Source organism: Ornithodoros turicata, chromosome 1, assembly GCF_037126465.1.
Source record: "Ornithodoros turicata isolate Travis chromosome 1, ASM3712646v1, whole genome shotgun sequence".
In the NCBI taxonomy this organism is placed as follows: domain Eukaryota; kingdom Metazoa; phylum Arthropoda; class Arachnida; order Ixodida; family Argasidae; genus Ornithodoros; species Ornithodoros turicata.
In genome coordinates, this window is record NC_088201.1 from 182,693,044 (window position 1) to 182,712,577 (window position 19,534).

A 19,534-nucleotide genomic window follows, 5' to 3' on the forward strand; every position below is an offset into this window, starting at 1 on the left:
GCACGAGGTAAAAGGGAAAAGCTGAGGGACTGCGTAAAAGGCTGACCTACTTTCATAGCATATACTCAAGACAAACGTTTTGAGGGATATTCTAAGAATTGTGCTTCGTGTGAGTAAACATGCGTCGCCCTGCCTGATTTCTGTGCACGTGAGGGGTGTTGGGGGATGGGAAGTACCCACACCCTGAAGCATTAGCACTGGGAGGGGCCATTGTGCATCAGCCCTGTCCAGCAGATCGAAAACTTTCTGCCTCCATATTTAAAGGAGCATGGAGTGACCCCCAAGGTTTTTTTTTTTTTTTTTGCTGTGGCATGTTGTGTAAGGAATAAAATGAACTCCTGCAAAACAATGATGAGCACATGTGACCTGCAGAGCATGCACAAGGCTCTGTTCTGCCCACCTTTAAAAAATCTTCTCCTTGCGCAAAGAGAGCATCGCTGAACAAGAGGACATCGTGGCGCATAATGGCGCATAACCAGTGACGTACAGCTCAAGCATGTAGAAGTGGCGTGCGAGCCGAGAAAAAAAAAACGAGGGGAAAAGGCAGCGAGCCATTTCTACTTCACACGAGCATCGTGTCTGTCGTCTGCAGCTGCTTTCTCCAACGTTTTTTTTGGAAATTCGATGGTGCTGTGACAATACACCACAGGGAGAAAATATTTTGCATTGCAACTCCCGGTGGACAGCTTCACAGAGGAGGCAGGGCTTTGAGCCATGTTAGGTGTCACTTCCATGCTCCTTTTACAGCTGGGAAAGTGCGAACTAAGTTAGTCGAAATTTCTGTCTGTGTGTTGTTTGTTTGTGATTCCCACTGGTCCTCGGAACCTTGGATGCCCTGGAATTTAAAAATGCTATTTTCAGGGTCTGGATAACCTTGCAATTTTTCGCAGGCATTGAAAACCCTTGGTTTTGCATCTTTCTGTGGTTCTCATGGAGCTGCTAGTACAAATTCCTCTTATCCAGAGTCGCAACTATAGTTTCGAAAGCACGGGGGTTAGCACTCTTTGCACTAGAAATCAGCAGTAAATTAATGGCACCATCCGTTACATTAATCGATTTTCTTTTTTTTTTTCTGTCCTGTGATCTTCAACATTCAGAAGTCGTGAGCCACATTTGTTAATGGATCACTATTATCTCATTTGATACCTGTGGCTTAGAAATATTTTTGTGAAATATTGAAGCCCTGGTTAAAAAACTACATCACAGACAAAATGAAGGCTGAGCCTCAAACGGTGCTTGAAAGACCTTGAATTTTTGTTCCGAATTTCAGTGAGAACCATATGGTCTTCACTGTGTTTCTATCCTCTTTTAGCACATTTCTGTCAGTGTGCAATGCCACCAGTTACCAAGGACCACTTTAGCACACAGGTTGATGTCAAAATGCAGTTGTCCTGTCTCCCATTTAATCCAAAGCTGCAAAGTGACCTGGAAGACTTTTCCTGAGTGCATGAATCATGCACCCTTCACTTACCTTTCAAGTGTGCAACAACAAGTTGAATTATACTAGAGGAACCCGAGGAGCACGGAGCACCGAAGGACAGGCAGAACGAAACAGACAGTGATTTACTGTACTTACCCATTTCTTTCAGGATCAGCAGTGCCCAGGAGTGTGCTTTGCATCAAACGAGATCCCGAAGATTTGTGTGACTCCCTGACTTTGACTCATAGCCCTTGTGACTCACTGTTAATGGATGGACCCGTCACTCCCTTCGGCCATGGTATTCCATTGAGTGCGAACTACGATGACGGAGACGTAAAGCCAGAGCATCCTGTTACTGCATCCTCAGTGGCACAGGCTGAAACTCAACAAGTCCACAACGTTTACCCATTACCCCAAAAGACGAGTTATGAAAGAACAAGTCATGAATGTGCAGAACATGTGCTGCTCAAGAGCAAGGCATGTCCAACGACATCTTTCAGGAAGACCAGTGAGATCACAACCTATGATGTAGGAGGGATGGATTTATGTAATACATGTCGTTCCCCAACACTTGGGGCAGGTATGAAGGAAAGTTTGCACAAACGTGAAGTGTGTTCAAGTATGCTTTCCACCGAGCCCACCTTACATAGCTATATGGCCCCACACAGCAATGAAAAGCCGTACAAATGTGATGCGTGTGCCCGCACCTTCTCCGGCATGGATGAGCTCAAGGATCATGAGCAGTCACACGCGGGTCGCTCGTCGGGCGTAAGCGGCGATTCCGTGTCACGCGCGGCCGAGAAAGCGCGAAAGTGCTCGCTCTGCTCCGCGGAGTTCGCGTGTCCTCGTGAGCTTAAGACGCACGTGATGACCCACGCGGCAGAGAAGACGTACAGGTGTCGTCTGTGCCCCGCAGCGTTCGTCCTACTCAGCACCCTCAAGCGTCACGTGACGACACACGCGGGAGCGAAGCCGTTCGCGTGCGACGTCTGCGGCGCTACGTTCGCCAGGTCCCCGGACCTCAAGAGACACGTGGCGAGGCACATGGCGGAGAAGCCATTCAAGTGCGAGTTCTGCCCCGCCACGTTCGCGTCATCGGCGGAGTGCAAGAAACACGCAATGACGCACACGGGGGAGAAGCCCCACAAGTGCGAGCTCTGTCCCGCTGAATTTCGTATCTCGTCGGGCCTGAAGGCGCACGTGAGGACCCACACGGGGGAGAAGCCGTACAAGTGCGCGTTCTGTCCCGCCGCATCCGCGACACATATAGAGTGCAGGAGGCACACAATGACGCACACCGGGGAGAAGCCCTACAAGTGCGAGCCCGCAGAGTTTATCCTGTCGTCGAGCCTGAAGTCGCATGTGAGGACCCACACTGGAGAGAAGCCGTACAAGTGCCAACTGTGCCCTGCCACGTTTAGAACGTCCATAGAGCGCAGGAGACACACAATGACTCATACCGGGGAGAAGCCCTACAAGTGCGACCTCTGTCCCGCTTCGTTTATCCAGTCTTCGAAGCTCAAGTGTCACAGTCGGACGCACGCGAGGGAGCCCACGCGTTCAGCCACTGCGCAAACCTGACAAGTCGCAGGTGAGGTGATAAGCCCCAGGTGATAAGCCCCCCTCGCAGGTGATAAGCCCCAGCAGTGGAAGCTCTGTTCCGCAGAATTTGACCTCTCATTGTGCCATTAGTCGCATGGGAGAGAAGCCGTAGAAATGAAAACCCTGCCCCGCGGCATGGAGCGTAAGTGATAAAAAAATGTGCAAGCCACTCTGGAGTAAAGCTGTACAAACCCTACAGAAAGGCATGCAAAGTTGACTGTTCTTCTCTGTGTCACTTGCCCTGGAAGCGTCAAGAGACCTGAGATGACATGCTAGGTGCAATCTCTCTCTCTCACTCTGCTTGCTCTGTCTGGGCATGTTGGAAAGGTGCACTGACTTGTGGCTCATGTCTCCTGTTGTAGTGTTCATAAAGCCTTGGCTGAAAGGTTTAAACCGGCACCACCTAGACCAGATGTGCCGAACTCATTTGTAGGCCGCAGGCCGTATACCATGCAGTTTGGAGTAGCCTGTCCCTGATAATGATGATGCAGCACAGAACTTACGGCGACATAACACGTATATACAGTCAACCCTCGATTTATGAACAACCTCGGTTTCCCGAAAAATTTTTCATAAATGGAGGGATTCATAAATAAAAAGATCCGCGACGTGAGTACTATCGAGCAAATGGCACAGTATTTCCGAGTTGGGATTGTGTTTATAATATAATATATTGTGTAATTTTGCTTTCGACCACGCCTTCTGCTGTATCAATCTCACAAAGAACAGACTTTAGCACACTCACACTCTGTTTATTATGCAATACTAAATTGTTTAATTTTGCTTTGGACCTTCCGCTGTGTCAATCTTGGAAAGAAGAGATGTCAGCACATTCGCACTCGACTGGTCTCAGATTTCCTCCGGGATTTTTAACATCTGTTTACGTATTAATCTCCGGGAGACAGCGGCCCGCGGAATGCTTGGTCGCCCCTTGTGCGACCCCGGAAATCCCGTTTGTTGTTCGGATTTTGAGGGGTTAAGAACCGAGGGTGCAATACCTGGAAAACGTTTTGTCCATTCAGGCGTCATTCATAAGACCACGGAATAATCCCTTTGAAGGTTTCTGTTGACCTCGGAACGATCCGTTCATAAATTGAGGGCAAAAACGCTGGGCAACGCCTAGTTGGTTCCCAGAAATTTCATTCATTATTCGAATATCGAGGTTCATAAAACGATGGTAGAATGCATGTAAAAAGTTTGGTTCCTCGTGCTCGTGTTCATAAAACGAGGGAATTCATAAATCGAAGGTTCATAAATCGAAGGTTGACTGTATTTCCATTGTTGAATCACGTGGTCAGCAATCCTTTTTATTTGCTGTGTGCTAAGGAAACTTGGCACCTCTTGTTTTCATCTGTTGAGACGATATCGGGTGAAAATGATTGCACAGTCGTTTGTGAGTTGTGAGTCTAACTTTCACTTATTCAGGTTCATCACAGAAAACACCTGCTCGTAGACCTATGTTGATACAGTTGTCTTGCGACGTAAACCCAGAAATAATTATTATTAGATGTCTGTTGTACCGAACATGGACAGGTTTCTCTGTGACAACATATTTACCTTCGGATACTTTTTATCCAACGTAAGAATAAAACGAAGCCGCACCAACTATGTCCCTATGTATGTGTCTACTACAAGGTATGTCGCACTGCAGGTCAATCAGTTCTATTTGTAAGTCATCAGGAACGTTGTCCACAGCCGTAGAAAACGGCGACCAAAAAAGGCCCCGTTTCAAGTATCCTGAACTCGAAGAACCTTTGCTCAGATGCACTCAGGACATCACCGAGCCTGCGACTGAGTCAGTCCGTTTCTGGTTGCATAGAAGGCACCAGTATTAGAAATCGGCCACGTATAGGGTTTGTTCAGAAATTTTGGTAGGAATGTACTAGAAATATCAATCGAGTAAATATCAGCTACGCAGGGTCAGGTTTAGAGGGTCATCAGCGAAGACGAAGGAAGTAGCACAGAGACCCAGACAAAGAACGTCGAACTTTCAACCTTTAATCGTACGACTAAAGGTTGATTAACAGTTGAACATTTGACGTTCCCTATCTGTCTCCGTGCTACTTTTGTCATCTTTGCTGTTGTCATGTACTAACAGGCCCTGGTCTTCTCTTATTGAGGGAGTCATCAGCTGTTACAGATAAATGGCAACAGTTTTCTATCACTAACTAATGCAAAATAAACTGCACGAGTGGAGAGCCCAGACAATGGCCAGTACAATGCCACGACCGTTCATCAAGCTTGGGATGATTTTTTTTTTTTTTATTTTTTTGCTCGAGGGCCACATGGGAGCCGTATGGCAACACCAGGTGGGCTGTCACTATGGCACCCGTGATCTAGATGAAGAAAGCCGTCTTCTACCCTCCTAAGAGTATGGCATAGATGAAGGGCAGATGGTGGAGAAACTCCATTACGGGAAAAGTATATAATGTGGAATATAAAACGAGTTGGTGTCGCCTTCAGCCAGCGGACCGTTTCCGTGTTGTCCCTAGCTGCGGAAGGTCGAATGCCGTATTTTCCCCGCACGTAAACATGGAGCCGTTTTCTGCCGAGAGTAGCATGAGAAGATTGAAAGAAGAATGCGGACAGACTGAAACCACCTTGTAGTGATTACAAGTGCATAGCGTTGCCAAGTCTCGGAGACAAACGTCCACGTTACCTTGAAACAGGCTACCTCTACCAAGTGAACACGGGCGCCTGTAGGTGGCTGCAAATGCGCATGCGCTCAGTGCCTTGTATCAAAAGAGAGTCTGGCCATTAGGAGGAGCCTAAAAGTAGAGGACCAACCTGTCAGTCAAACTTGGACGCATTTCATTGGTTGCCGTTTTCCACGGGGGACACCATGGCACCAAAATTTCTCCAAGAATGGAGGATGGTGCTTGGAACGACAAAGTGCAGATTTTCACAGACTGCAGTGAGTGTATGTCATGTATGCACCTGCAAAATCAGCTTCAACTTTCGCTCTTCCATCATTATTTATGCGAAAATGGCACGTTTCTCCGCTAACGTTAGACCTAGTGAAGATCAAGTGAAGACTAGTGAAGACTCCAAGAGAATAGCGGGAAAGGTATCACTGATGCATAAGATTTCGCATTATATAATTGAAATTTAATTATAAATATATCTTTGTCCACTTTTGATTTCATCTGCTTATGTTATGTGAATTAAAAAGTTCATACCGGCAGCCGTCTGTTCTGATGGTGGGGGCTTTCACAGGCTCCGACACCATCACTGTGCAAGAAGTCACGAAGAAGTTGTCCTGCCACTCTTCTGGCTAATCACTTCTGCCAGTAACCATTTCTGCAGTTCGGTCTTCCCAACATGTCTCTCTCAATGCAGATGGCGTTGATAAAAGTGGGTGCAAAATCTGTCGTTTTGGTGTGTCACAAGTGATATTCGTGTCAATCCAAATCAATCAAGTTTTTCCAAAATGGTGGCACTCAGAAAATAAGGATGAGATATAAGTACTGGATGGCCTGCGATAATAAGGAACTGTATTTTGACCTGTGATTGGCTAAATACCTCAAAAAGTGGGTGAAACCTCAGGTACATGCAGGTCCCATTAATGGCCAGAACCTCTCTTAATACACGGCACTGCATACAGCTTACTCTGAAACGGTCTGTTGCCGTGACCATTTGAAACACAGGCTTTCCTTGGCTACCAGTGGCTTCCCATGCAATTGATGGTTGCTTATTGATGCCCATTGATGCCAATTGATGGTTGATTTGCAGTCTCTTACACTTTGTGTCAGTTCATCTATGCAATCGGCCTTTCTCTGTTTGGATGGTGTCTGTTTATAGTCTGCGACTTGTATCATCATAAATCCTATAGAATCATCTTAGAACACTCCCTGAAAGCTCCCGGAACCTACTACTCTCTGAACCTAGACCTGAACTTGAGTGGAACTAACTCTGTGAAAACCTAGACCTGGACTAGCTTGTCCCGCAGTGAGCAGGCTCACATCTCCATTTTCCCCATCATCATCATCATCGCCTATCCTGAAAACAAACTTGTCAAAAAGCATGATCAGTACCAGCGGCATGGCAGAGCAGGCTAAGGCGTCCCGCCTGTCGGTGCCAGTCAAGGCTGTGCTGAAGAATGGGAGATGATGCATTCGACTCCTGTCACTGGCTGTGCCGTCTGAGGTTTTCCCTAGGTGTTCTGAAGACCTTCCAGGTGAATGTCTGCACAGTTGCTCCCTGAAATCGGCCCAGTACTCATCCCCCCCGTCCCCCACTCCTTCCTGCCGTTCTCTCTCCATCTGTCCACAACTGTACTCATAGCCATAGCTGTGCTAACACAGAATAAAAAAAGGAACATTATTAATCAGTGTCATGTGGAGGATGTGATGTGATGCTCTAAGATGTTTACATTTGATTAGGATTGCTTCCATGTAGGAAGTCCTGCACCAGTCTGCATCAGACTGGAGTAAAATTGATACCAGTTAGTTGCAGTCCTTGGAGTATATATGAACGAATGTTTAAGGAAATGATGTTGGAGAAATTCCTAATATGCACAAGAAAGAGGAAAGGACCCAGTACAGATACCAGTGATACACCAGATAGTACAGAGGGATTGTTTGATTCGCAACCGTTTGCTGGGACGCACTGGCTCTGATATAATATGGATGGTTTCTGAACCCCTTTGATGCGTTTCGTGCTCTTCAGCAGCTTACACAGCGCAGCCACTTCCACCAGGTGCCAGGTGAAACTGCAGATCAGAAGGTTTTGAGAATGCCTCTGTGTGGCGCAATGCGCAGTCTAAAGCACTGTTGCAGCACTTTTTTGGGTAGAAAGCATCCTGTCAGGTGTAAATGTCTGAAATAGGTTCAATAGGCGCACATCTTTTTGGACTCTGCCTGGGACTCAACATCTCTACACTTCCATGATTAGCATAGGTGGGGAAGTTACTTTTATTTTGTAGTGCACTACCGTTACTCACTACTTTTTTCAAAAAGTAACGCGTTACGTTATTCGTTACTGTTGCGGTAGTAGGTAACGCATTACTAATGCTGTTACTTCTGATAAGTAATGCCGTTACTTTTGCATTACTTCACCAGTTGTCCTTATAATATGTACCATTTTTGATTGAGTCATATAAGTGCATTTCGCAAATCAATACAAGCAATGTTGGGCATAAACAAGGGTCACGCATGAACACAACTTACATGTACGATTTATTGCAACACAGAAGTAGTTGATGTTCAAATTTTTCATCTTTGAGCTTCGCCCGTTTGGCTGAGAGGACGCCCAATGACCAGTGAGTGCTCCTTGTCAAGGTCGATAGAGACGGCGACCTCTTATCTCGCACAGTACAAATCCAAACAGCCAATCCCTTGGTACTTTGTTACTTGTTCAGAGGGTAGAGGCTATTTTACTGTCGCTTTTGCCCCATTCGTCCGAAAAATACCAGAGGGAGTGAAAAACAGTGGTGGTAAACAAAGGTGACATCTCAACCAGGGTAGGTCAATAACCCTTCTTTTGCGTTCTTTGTGGGTGTCGATGTGACCTTCTTGTCATTGTTGAAGATGACTAAAAAAAATCGGGGATTTTCCCGGATTCTGCAGGCACGGTCCTCGCTCAAGCTTTCAAGTTTAGACGATGAAGCAATGTTCCCGAACACGCACTAACGCATAATGCCGTTACGCATTAGTTATTAAAAATGTAATGACGTTACGTTACTCATTACTTTTCTCCCAAATGTAATGCGTTACCATATTTCACTACTGGAATGTAACGCGTTACCGGTAACGCACTACTTCGTAACGCGTTACTCCCCACCTATGGTCAGGTGTAAATGCCTGAAATAGGTTCAATGGGCACACATCTTTTTGGACTCTGCATGGGAATCAACATCTCTACACTTCCATGATTAGGACATGTTCTGGCTGTGCTGTGAGTGTCCATATTGTCCTGCTGTCCTCTGTCCATGTCTGCTTATATCCACAGTTGCATCACGGCACTAATGCAGAATGAGTTAAAATGAAGAGTGCAACAGCAATCACGACAATGGGGCTCAGCAGTTACTGTTCGAGGATGTCATAGTGGTTATTATTTCAACAAAATATAACTTTTTCTGCATTCTATCTCAAAGGAGCAGAGGAGGCCTCTTGAACATACACTTTTTTTTACAGCGTGGCATAAGCAGACTAATTTTGGGAACTGTCATGTAGAAGATTTCATTTGGGAAGCACAAATTTTCCGGAAAAGATTGGTGCAGAAAAATGTGTGGCTTCCCCATCCGCTCCTTGTGTGTCATGATGTCAGGCCACTGGAGCACTTTTTTATTGGCTTACAAGAACTGTTGGAGATGTGGGACATGTGGCACAAAATACAACTACAAGGAGGAAGAAGGAAGAAAGAAGGCACATGCCTCAACTATTGTGCGGCTGACATGTGACATGACAAACTGGCAACCGGCACAACAGCTTTTCTGGCCCACAAGATTGCGTGCTGTCTTGTGTCTGGTTTGTGTGCTTCACTTGTTGTGTGAAGATATATCTCGGGGGCTTGCATAGTCCTGATTTCAACTGATCCTAATATGTTTTTTTAAGTCCTTCCATGTTCCTCTTAGACAGCACAGTATAACCCAAAACAGCTTTTCTCGGTGCTCAGAAAATTCATGGAAACTGGAATGGAGTTTTGCTGAGTGAATCAATCTTGCACTCTTCTCTTAACCTTTCGAACGTGTAACAACAAAGTGAAATTGCTCTATCTACTGTTTCTTTCAGGAGCAGCAGTGCAAAGAAGTGTGCTTCACATTAAAGGAGATCGCCACGATTTTTTTTACTCCGCTACTTCGACGCACAGTTCTACCGATGCACCGCTAAAGGATGGTACCTTCCCTTCCCTGGACCACGATATTTCGCTGAGCGCCAACGGTGATGCCAGAGATCTGAAAGCCGGAGTTGATGCTGCATCCTCAGAGGGACAGGCTGAAGTTCAACAAGTGCGCAGCGCTCACTCATTGCACCAAAAGCCCAATTCTGAAAGAACAAGCCATGAATGTCCAAAAGATGTGCCGCTCAAGTGCCATGTGTGTTCCGCGACATCCTCCGCTGATGCTGGTGAGGTCACAACTTATGCATCTCTTCCTCAGACATCTGGAGCACATGCGGGTGAACAGCCGGGTGGAAGTCAGCGTGAATGCGATGTCCGCTCAGTTGTGTTTGCCGCAGACTCTGTTCTGCGAGGGCATCTGGCCACACATAGCAACGAAAACCCATCCGACTGTGAAGTGTGTGCTTGCGTATTCTTCTGTGCGGATGCATTCAAGGCTCACAAGCAGCCGCACACAAGTAACAACGTGTCAGGCATCGCCTGTGATGCAGCATCGTGCACGGTAGAAAAAACTGAGAAGTGCTCCATCTGTTCCACCGCATTTGCTTGTCCCGGAGAACTCAAGGCGCACATGATGACCCATGCGGCAGAGAAGACATACAAGTGTCGGCTGTGTCCCGCGACTTTCGCTCTTTTCGGCTCCCTTAAACGTCACTCGAAGACGCACACAGGAGCGAAACAGTTTGTGTGCGACATCTGTGGCGCCGAGATCGGCAGGTCCGGGGACCTCAAGAGACACATGGCGACGCACATGGAGGAGAAGCCATTCAAGTGCGAGTTCTGCTCCGCCACATTCGCGTCTTCGGCGGAGCGCAAGAAACACGTAATGACCCACACCGGGGAGAAGCCCCACAAGTGCGAGATCTGTCCCGCGGAATTTCGCCTCAGGTCGAGGCTGAAGTCGCACGTGCGGACCCACACGGGCGAGAAGCCGTACAGCTGCGAGTTCTGTTCTTCCGCGTTTGCGACATCCGTAGAATGCAGGAGACACACCATGACGCACACCGGGGAGAAGCCCTACAAGTGCGAGCTCTGTCCCGCAGAGTTTATTCTCTCGTCGAGCCTGAAGTCACACGTGAGGATCCACACCGGAGAGAAGCCGTACAAGTGCCAGGTGTGCCCCGCCACGTTTAGAACGTCCGTAGAGTGCAAGAGACATACACTGATGCACACCGGGGAGAAGCCCTATAAGTGCGAGCACTGTCCCGCGGAGTTTCGCCTCTTGATGGGGCTGAAGTCGCATGTGCGAACCCACACGGGAGAGAAGCCATACAAGTGCAAGTTCTGTCCTTCCACATTTGCGACATCTATAGATTGCAGGAGACACACCATGACGCACACCGGGGAGAAGCCCTACAAGTGCGAGCTCTGTCCCGCAGAGTTCACCCTCTCATCGACCCTGAAGTCACACGTGAGAATCCACACCGGAGAGAAGCCGTTCAAGTGCCAACTGTGCCCCGCCATGTTTAGAACGTCTGTAGAGTGCAGGAGACACACAATGACTCATACCGGGGAGAAGCCCTACAAGTGCGATCTCTGTCCTGCATCCTTCATCCAGTCTTCGAGCCTCAAGCGTCACAGTCGGACGCACACAAGGGAGCCCAGGCAGTCAGCCACTGCACAAACCTGACATCACAGGTAAGAAGCCCCACAAGTGAAAGCCTTGTTCCGCAGAATTTTGCCTCTCTTTGAGCCTTTAGTCGCATGGTAGTGGCGTACGCGTTAAAAGACAGTGCTAGCCACAATGGAGTGAAGGTGTACAAAGCTGGCTCTGTTCTGCAGCATTAACTCACCCTGGAAGCCTCAAAATACTTCAAAAACCTCAAAAAAATTCAGAAAACTGCAAACGATATGGAAGCCTTTTGCTGAATGAATCAATCAACGCACTCTTCTCTAAGCCTCGAAACGTGTAACAACGAGGAGGTTTACCCTGTCTGCTGTTTCTTTCAGGAGCAGCAATGCCCAGAAGTGTGCTTTGCACCAAACGAGATCCCCAAGATTTGTGTGATTCCGTAACGCATAGTTCCAATGACGCATCGCTAAAGGATGGTAGCTTCCCTTCTCTGGACCATGATATCTCGTCGACCGGCAACAGTGATACCAGAGAGGCTGCATCCCCAGAGGGGCAGGCTGAAGTTCAACAAGTGCACAACGCTCACTTGTTACACCAAAAGACCGGTTACGAATGAACAAGCCACGAATGTGCAAAAGACGTGCCGCTAAAGTGCCATGTGTGTTCCGCAACATGCTCCGCAGACATTGGTGAGGTCACAACTTATGCATATCGTCCTCAGACATTTGGAGCACATGCAGGTGAACAGCCGGGTGGAAGTTTGCATGAATGTGAAGTGCGAAATGTGTAACGTGAGTGTGTGCGTGTGCTCAAGTATTTTTGCCACAGTGTCTGCTTTGAGAGGGCATCTAGCGACACACCATAGCAATTAAAAAGCCATACGAATATCAAGTGTCTGCCTGTACATTCTCCTGCATGGATGCACTCAAAGGCTCACAAGCAGTCACACACAAGTAATGTGGTGGGCGTGACCTCAGGTAGGGTTGCCACCTTTCGTAGTGAAAAATACCAGCTGAGGAAGAGGAGGTGGAATAGAGGGAAAGGAGGAAATGTTCACGGGAAAGTGGGTGAAGGGTGGAGAGTATACAGAGAGAAAGAAAGAAAGAAAGAACGAGCGTACTCGCTCAAGACAACAATGATAATAATAATAATGAATAACTAAGAAAACGACTGGTGACTACGGAGTTGGGTCTGTGCTCCAGATTTATTCAAGCTGTAGTGGAATGTTGAAAGGAAAACCCCGTAAAAGCCCCCTGTGAAAGGTGTTGAGCCACAAATACCGGCAAAAGGCTGCCGGTATCACCTTCCTACCGGCAATCGGCAGAGCGAGCAAATAACCGGCCGTGCCGGTATAATACCGGTTTGGTGGCAACCCTAGTGACCTGTGATGCAACGTCATACATGGAAGAAAAAAAAACTGAGAAGTGCTCGCTCTGTTCCGCTGTACTTGCTTGTCCTCGTGAGCTCAAGACGCACGTGATGACCAACGCCCCTCTTCACGACCCTCGTGCGCTGAAGAGAAGACATGCGGATGTCGACTGTGCCCCGTGGCGTACTCCCACTTTATGACTCTTCAACGTCACGTGACGGCGACACATGCGACGCTGTGTTCGGCAAGCCCTGCGGACCGCAAGAGACATATTTATTTTTATTTTTTATTTATTTATTGTACCTCAAGGGCCCAGGGGCATATTACATGAGGGGTGGGCAAAAAAGTGGCGAGTACAGTAAGTGGCACAAAACCAATCTACAACAACACCTGCGAGCCACAATTATAGCACAAACTTAAAATTATACAATGTTTATACATACTGTTATGTAACATGTTAGAAAGCAAGAGAGGAACTTTCCCAAAAAGATATTCACTGAAAATGTGTACATAGTTCGTGCCGGAAAGCACTCGGATTAACACTGTCTATAATTAGACCCTGAAGTTTTCTGGTTTTATATTTTTCCAAATTCGGGGGCTAGAAATTGGGTCAATAAATTGATGTAAAAAATTCATGCAAATTCGGGCAGAAAAATTACCATCAAACTGAGTTCGGGGCGAAATCGGGCATTATTGTAGAATAAACGTTCACTGTACCGTTTATCCAGAGTGCCATAAGTAAGGGGCCGTCGCATATTTTGTGAGAAACTAGTATGTCGATGCCTTGAGGTGCCTAGCCTAGGTGCAGTTTTGCAGGTAGAAATCAGGTTTAACCCTAGATAGATGAACCTCAATTCGGGGTGCAAATTGGGGGAAATATCGGGTTTAACCCTAAAACATCAGGGTCTATCTATGATGCGCTGTGGAAGACTATTCCAATCCGATATTGCAGATGGAACAAAAGAATGAAGAAAATTATTTGTGTGGCAAGGAACTTGTTTTATTTTTTTTGGAGTGGTCGATGCGGTTAGAAACGTAGTCTGGGTTAAGAAACAACCCGTGAGAAAGTGTGGGATGATGGTACATCTTGTGTATTAAGCCTAGCAATTCTACATCTATTGCTGAGAAGTGGCAAGTTGAAACTAGCTTTCAATGAGGACGCACTGGTGGACCGTGAATATGAGGAAGAGATGAAGTGCACTGCCCTGTTCTGGATGGCTTCAATGGAGGATATTAGGTTAAGCTGATGTGGGCTCCAAATGGCGGAAGCATGGTGAGGCAGATGGTAGAGGAACCGTTCAGATGCAACTTTGCCAGTTCGAGTTGGTTTGTTGTGGGTGGTTGATGTGGGGGATTTGAGGGGTCTGCCTGCCTAGATTGGGGGCACGCTGCTTAGGGAAGGGACGAAAGGGGGCCCTGTTGGTCGAAAAACAGAAAAAACGATAACTAAAAGATGAAAGATGAAAGGTCAGTGACTTTCATCTTTCATTGTTAATTTCTTAGGCAAATTGAGGCCAGGTATGTGTAATTAATGTTTAAATGGTCTCTGAATTGATCACTATGAGTAACACTCACCCAGAAATAACATCAATTTACTCATTACACAGTTTTCGAGACGTTTTATGTAGAGAGTGACTTTTTCGGGTGAAACCCGATTCGGCCCTGTTATTCCCCCCCGAATTGACCTCCGACCAACTCGGGTTAAACCCGATTTCTCTCCGAATTCCAGTCGCTATGGAATCCTCAAGTGACGTTTCCACTGAAGGTGAACAAAGGTCGCCACGTGTAACACATGTGGTAAGAATGGGTCACTTACGTTCCCAGCAATACACCCATGTGTGTCAACACTGTCTATGACTTCGGGGATTACCGCTGGAAGGTCACAATCCCGCAGAAAAAAAAAAAAAGAACAGAAAAGAGAGATTAGGAAAGGACTTAATAGACAAGAGGAGAAACAAAAATCCCCGAATTACAGATTTAAAAATAGCGCCCGATTTTTACCCCCCCCCCCCCCCCCCCCCGAATCTGAGAAAGGCATTTAACCCGAAAAAGTCACTCCCTAACCATAAAGAGCAGAAAGAATAGAAGTGCAAGCTCTACCTCACAACATTGAGGAAGCGTAAGGTAAGTGCCAAAAAGGCACTGCAGAATACTTTGGAATGAAGATGTACAGGTCCTACGAAAGGATAATACAAGGTTAACGGCGCTGCATTTGCTTTCTCTGGACGCCTCAAAGGCTCTTCTCACTTTGTTTGCTATGTCTGGGCATCTTGGAAAGGTGCGCTGAATGGTGGCACATGTCTCCCCTTGGTAGTGCGAATAAACCTTGGGGTTTACCCAACACCATCTCCGTGAAGAAAGCAGCCTTCTAGCCTGCTATATAAAGTTTGGGCTGTCATCAGCTTCACCCAATCGCGCACCCAGTTCCAAATACAGCATTTCTGTTACTACGAGTGACTGCCATTGCGATTGATGATGGTTGTTACAACCACAAAAATGCTGGTAAACAAATTTTCCTAAATGCCGAGTCCTGCTACCAGGGAAACACTGAGCACGACACACGCGGCACAGCCAGTTCAGCTCGCAGCGGGGCTGTTGATGTTCATGTTCATCTAATAGGTTAGAAGCTTTTTTTTTTAATCCGGGAAATTTGCTTTTCCAGACGATTTTACCCCGTGTTATGGCTCATGAAATAAAACTTGATTCTTGCCCCCCCCCCCGATGTGAAGCGTATCGCTTGTGAGAGCGCACATGAGAACCGTAAAAGTGTAAGAGTTATTCTCTCTTGTGCGTTTTAGCAAGCGATGATGCACATCAAGATCAGTAGTGTCTTTAGGTTTTAGAATTTTGAAAATTGGGGCAAGATAGATGTTTCTTGATTAAATGGTCCCATCAGGATCCATCCCCATGGTTGCATCAGGAATTTCGAAATCTGGGATTTTGCAACAGAGAATATCGAGGTCCTCCCATTAGACAACATGAATTGGCACCAAGTATCCGGTCTTGTTCCCATTGTCACTTCACTAGCATCGAAAAGGTGGAACTGTCACAATAATGTAGGTTCAGCATCGTTTTGTATATGTTTTTATTCATTGCCATATTTTTATTTAGAAGGTGGTTAACAATGAAAATACGACAAGTTGAACAGACAGTGTACAAATATTACCCGCATAGTACAAGAACATAGAAACACAATTTGAATGGTGGGTGTGCAATGTTCACATCAACCACTTTTCCTGCAAGACAGGTATATTTATCTTCTTTCTAAGCTGTATAAAAACATGGCATGACTTGACACGTCGAATGGCATAAAGCTCAGCGTTTCAGCAATGCCTCAATATTGGTCGGTAATCATTCACTGTTTATTAAACAAAAGACAAATTATAATGCGTAAGAAAGGCGATCAATTGCACATGCTAGTGAAGAGCTCCATGCCACATACTCAGCAGTGTATCGTGACATTCTGAAACATTATTACGAAGCATCGTAGCTGCTGCGCTGATTCCACATATCGAAACGTCTCATTAAAATTAAATAATTACACTTTGGAAGGACTGAAAAACAGAATAAATAGTATGATGCATTAATTACATGGCAGTATGTGCTAGAGACAACAAGTAGGCTTCCTTAGCGACTCTTGTGTACGCTACACATAAAAGCATGTCAGTCTATTTTAACAATTTGATGACATGTCTGCTAGCAGTCGACTCCAATAAACACTTGTTTGATCGAAATGGTAGAAAACCAAGATGCTGTGCACTCTTGGTGTTTATGCAACATAAAGTTTAAGCCATATATAATAAATATATGCACCCATTGTAGTAAGGTACCCTTGGAGTACATTTAAAGGACTAAACCAGGAAATGGTGACACATTAAGTTTTACAAAAATGCTGCCTGTGTCAAAATGCAATCAACCTTAATGTCAACCTTCAGCTCTCGTGTTTTTGTTCATCTTCCAGTAGTCATTATGCTTTTCGAGATCATGACAGACATGAAGTTTGATAAAAAAAAATGCATTACAGTAAAAATGCATCACAGTCGGCAAGGAAGTCTGAACACTAGCGATGACCCCACATGTAAGAAGTATTCCCCCAGACAGGGGTTGTAGGCAATGAGGGACATGCTTATGGGACACCAGCCCCTCCCAAAATGTAGTCAACCACATATGCATAGTCTACTTGTGACTGGCTCGCGGGAATTCACTGACGCATACAACAGATGGGATCATCACAGTGCCCACATGGATTTTTCTCAAACTACGTCCCACCTTGGCTGCACACCCCTGCCTTCCAAATATCCCTGGCTATGTCCCTGTTTGCACATCACTATTTATTACATACAGTAAAACTACCTAATGTCAGATACCCACAATGGAGCCAAAATGCGTCAGAGATATAGAGAATAGAGTTTAAAAAGCGGTAAGAAGAACACGCTGCGTTGCTACGACATCCATGTTTACCGAACTTGTTTAAAAAAATTCACATCAAATGGAAAGAGTTTTGCACCAAAAAGACCTGGACCAAAAGGACAGTGTTCTGCATTGCATGTTTAACCAAGGCACTGTCAAATTTGCGAACTGATACCTGTGGAGATGACTGACATTCATGTTCCTGCAGAACAAGGCCTATTATTATTATTCTACAACTGTTGAAGGTTTCAGTTTGACAGTTTGATTGCTGCACCAGATTCTCTGCATATTTTAGCTGCCTGTCCAAAACATCTCTCTTTTTCACAAGTATTAGTACCACACACTTTGTCTTTGGCGCTGTTTCTACAGGTCATGGAATGCCTTACTCGAGGCCTTTGGTGCAGTGCAGGGCTGGATATAACGGTAACACCAAGACAGAGTACATAACCTAGATTTACAAGGCTAACCCCCTCTCTCTCTCTCAAAAAAAAAAAAGCCTGATGATTATCTGAGGGAAAGAAAAAGGCGAAGATCGTAATAACGGTCGTCTTTTCTAAAGGAAGGCTAAGACTGCGAAAATCATTTTGTCCGACTTATCACAGAAGGTCCTGTCCTACTTCCGAGATAGGTTCCCTATACAACGAATATGCGGCAAATATCGGAACTAACGTTCGCCAGGCACGGAACAGTAGGCGTTCATCGTTATATCCGGTATGATGTTGCAGTGTCTCACGGTCTCCACTTTGTCCTCAAGCTGGAACAACTCGTTCGTCAGACGTCGAAGCGTGGAAGACACCTCCTGGACCAGCTGCTGCGAACGAATCAGGCTCTGCGTGATGGACGTGATCTCCCTGGTGGCGTTCTGGTACGGCTGGCAGGCCATCTCAGTCAGGTTCTTCCTCAGACTGGCGTTCCTCTCGCGTAGCTTTCGATGCAGGAGCGAGTTGTAACGCGTCGGCTCCGTCATCCTCCGTCCCGTAGAAGCCGCGCTGAACGAGCCGTCCAGAGACATCGCCTGGGAGGTGCTGCATCTGCTGTCGGTGGTGGAACCGGAGTAGGTTGCGTCGTCTTCGTCTGATTCGGAGGCTTCGCCAGCGACGACGGTGGCCAGTGCTGGGGAAGCCCTGGGTGGCACGGAGTCCAGATCTCGTTGCATTCTTCCTAGCCGCTGGTGATCGCCAGCCGGTTGGTCACGTATGGTCCTCGTCGACTCTGCATCAGCTTGCATGCTAAAAGCAGCTAGAAGTCTGGAGATAGAAGCAAGATGCGATTGGCTTCGCTTAGACGCAGAGCAGAAAGGCACTATTCGTTGTCTCAATGGTAAATTGCAGGCACTCCACGCAACAGCTGGAGCTTTTACTCGCTTCGAGTTGCTTGTCTGACGTCTAACCAGTCAAAGAAACAGAATCGGTGTAACAATAACACGATAAGATAAGGATAGAAGTAGGTTTAGCTGCATATGCTGGATAGAGCGTTGCCAGATCACAAGCTATTCAACTAGTCATCAACAGGATAGCAAGCCCCCGCGAGGGAGGCTGACCTTCCATAACCCATACTAAGCAAGCAAGCAAGCAAGCAACTGGCGTAAAGGGGTCATGCTTGGAATTATTGCTATATAGGACGTTCAACTAGTCTCCTGCCAAAGGATCATCGGGGTCATATCGCTCTTGAAAAGTCGTTGGTGTATCCTTTCTTAAAATTTATTATTCAGGAAGGTGTGGTGTCGAGGCCAGTGGAACAGAATGAACACGATAAATTATATTAAAAAATCGTCGTACGGAATGTCGTCTGCTATCGCGTGTTCCAATTTACATTTGCTCACCGCCATCGTAATCAGTACGGTAGCGGATGACGGTGCGGGTAACGGAAAGTGGTTTTGGTTTCTACCATGGTTTCTACGGTTTTGTCGACGGTTTCCTTCAAAACATCCCATGTATTTATTTGTATGTAGCTCTCCTTTCCTCTTTGTAAGCACGAGGATGAGGTTACTCTACAAGACACTCGTGTTTACATTAACATGTACGATATTTTGACGTACGTATATGCACATTCATGACCGGTACTGCTCGAAAATTCCGGACATCAACCCCAGCCTGTCGTTCATCGCGTTCGTGTGCTTATTTGCGGTGAGCTTCCTTTCAGACTCGCATATGTCGCGTTCAAATCTTAAGCGGACTCCCATCACACCTCGTCAATCCCATGTCCGTGTTGTATGCTGCTCTGTGCGTTAGTACCGATATGTTCATAAGATCAGTTCACGTACGGACAAGTTGAATAATTTGAATAATACAGGTACTAGTATTTGGTCAGTACGTACGGA

At 46.3% G+C, this 19,534-nt stretch overlaps 3 protein-coding genes across 10 annotated transcripts in view; 2 read left to right on the forward strand and 1 right to left on the reverse strand.

Annotated features, from left to right (window-relative positions):
- The window catches only part of LOC135378864 (zinc finger protein 431-like), a 32,640-nt gene extending 20,324 nt beyond the window's left edge, over positions 1-12,316 (forward strand). For 4 of the 5 annotated variants that reach the window (XM_064612011.1, XM_064612010.1, XM_064612012.1 and 1 more), the window contains 2 exons: positions 9,754-11,500; positions 11,813-12,316. In XM_064612011.1, coding sequence (XP_064468081.1) covers positions 9,754-11,492 — 1,739 coding nt within the window. In that variant the 3' untranslated portion in view covers positions 11,493-11,500; positions 11,813-12,316. Of the gene's footprint in view, positions 1-1,589; positions 3,030-9,753; positions 11,501-11,812 lie in introns of those variants that run through there. The other variant, XM_064612014.1, reaches the window with a different exon arrangement.
- A 3,555-nt stretch (positions 12,317-15,871) lies between these two features.
- On the reverse strand, positions 15,872-18,688 carry LOC135373695 (uncharacterized). Its single transcript, XM_064606780.1, has one exon. The coding sequence runs from the start codon at positions 18,440-18,442 to the stop codon at positions 17,879-17,881; it is 564 nt and encodes a 187-aa protein (XP_064462850.1). The 5' UTR covers positions 18,443-18,688; the 3' UTR covers positions 15,872-17,878.
- Positions 18,689-19,078: 390 nt separating this feature from the next.
- LOC135373709 (zinc finger protein 468-like) overlaps positions 19,079-19,534 on the forward strand; it is a 32,283-nt gene continuing 31,827 nt past the window's right edge. For 2 of the 4 annotated variants that reach the window (XM_064606794.1, XM_064606786.1), the window contains exon 1: positions 19,084-19,340. The gene's annotated coding sequence lies outside the window, so the exon portion shown is untranslated. Of the gene's footprint in view, positions 19,341-19,534 lie in introns of all 4 variants that reach the window. The other 2 variants (XM_064606801.1, XM_064606809.1) reach the window with 2 other exon arrangements.

Excerpts from the sequence above, each read along its gene's own strand:
- LOC135373695 (XM_064606780.1), bottom strand. The coding sequence starts at position 18,442 with ATGCAAGCTGATGCAGAGTCGACGAGGACCATACGTGACCAACCGGCT.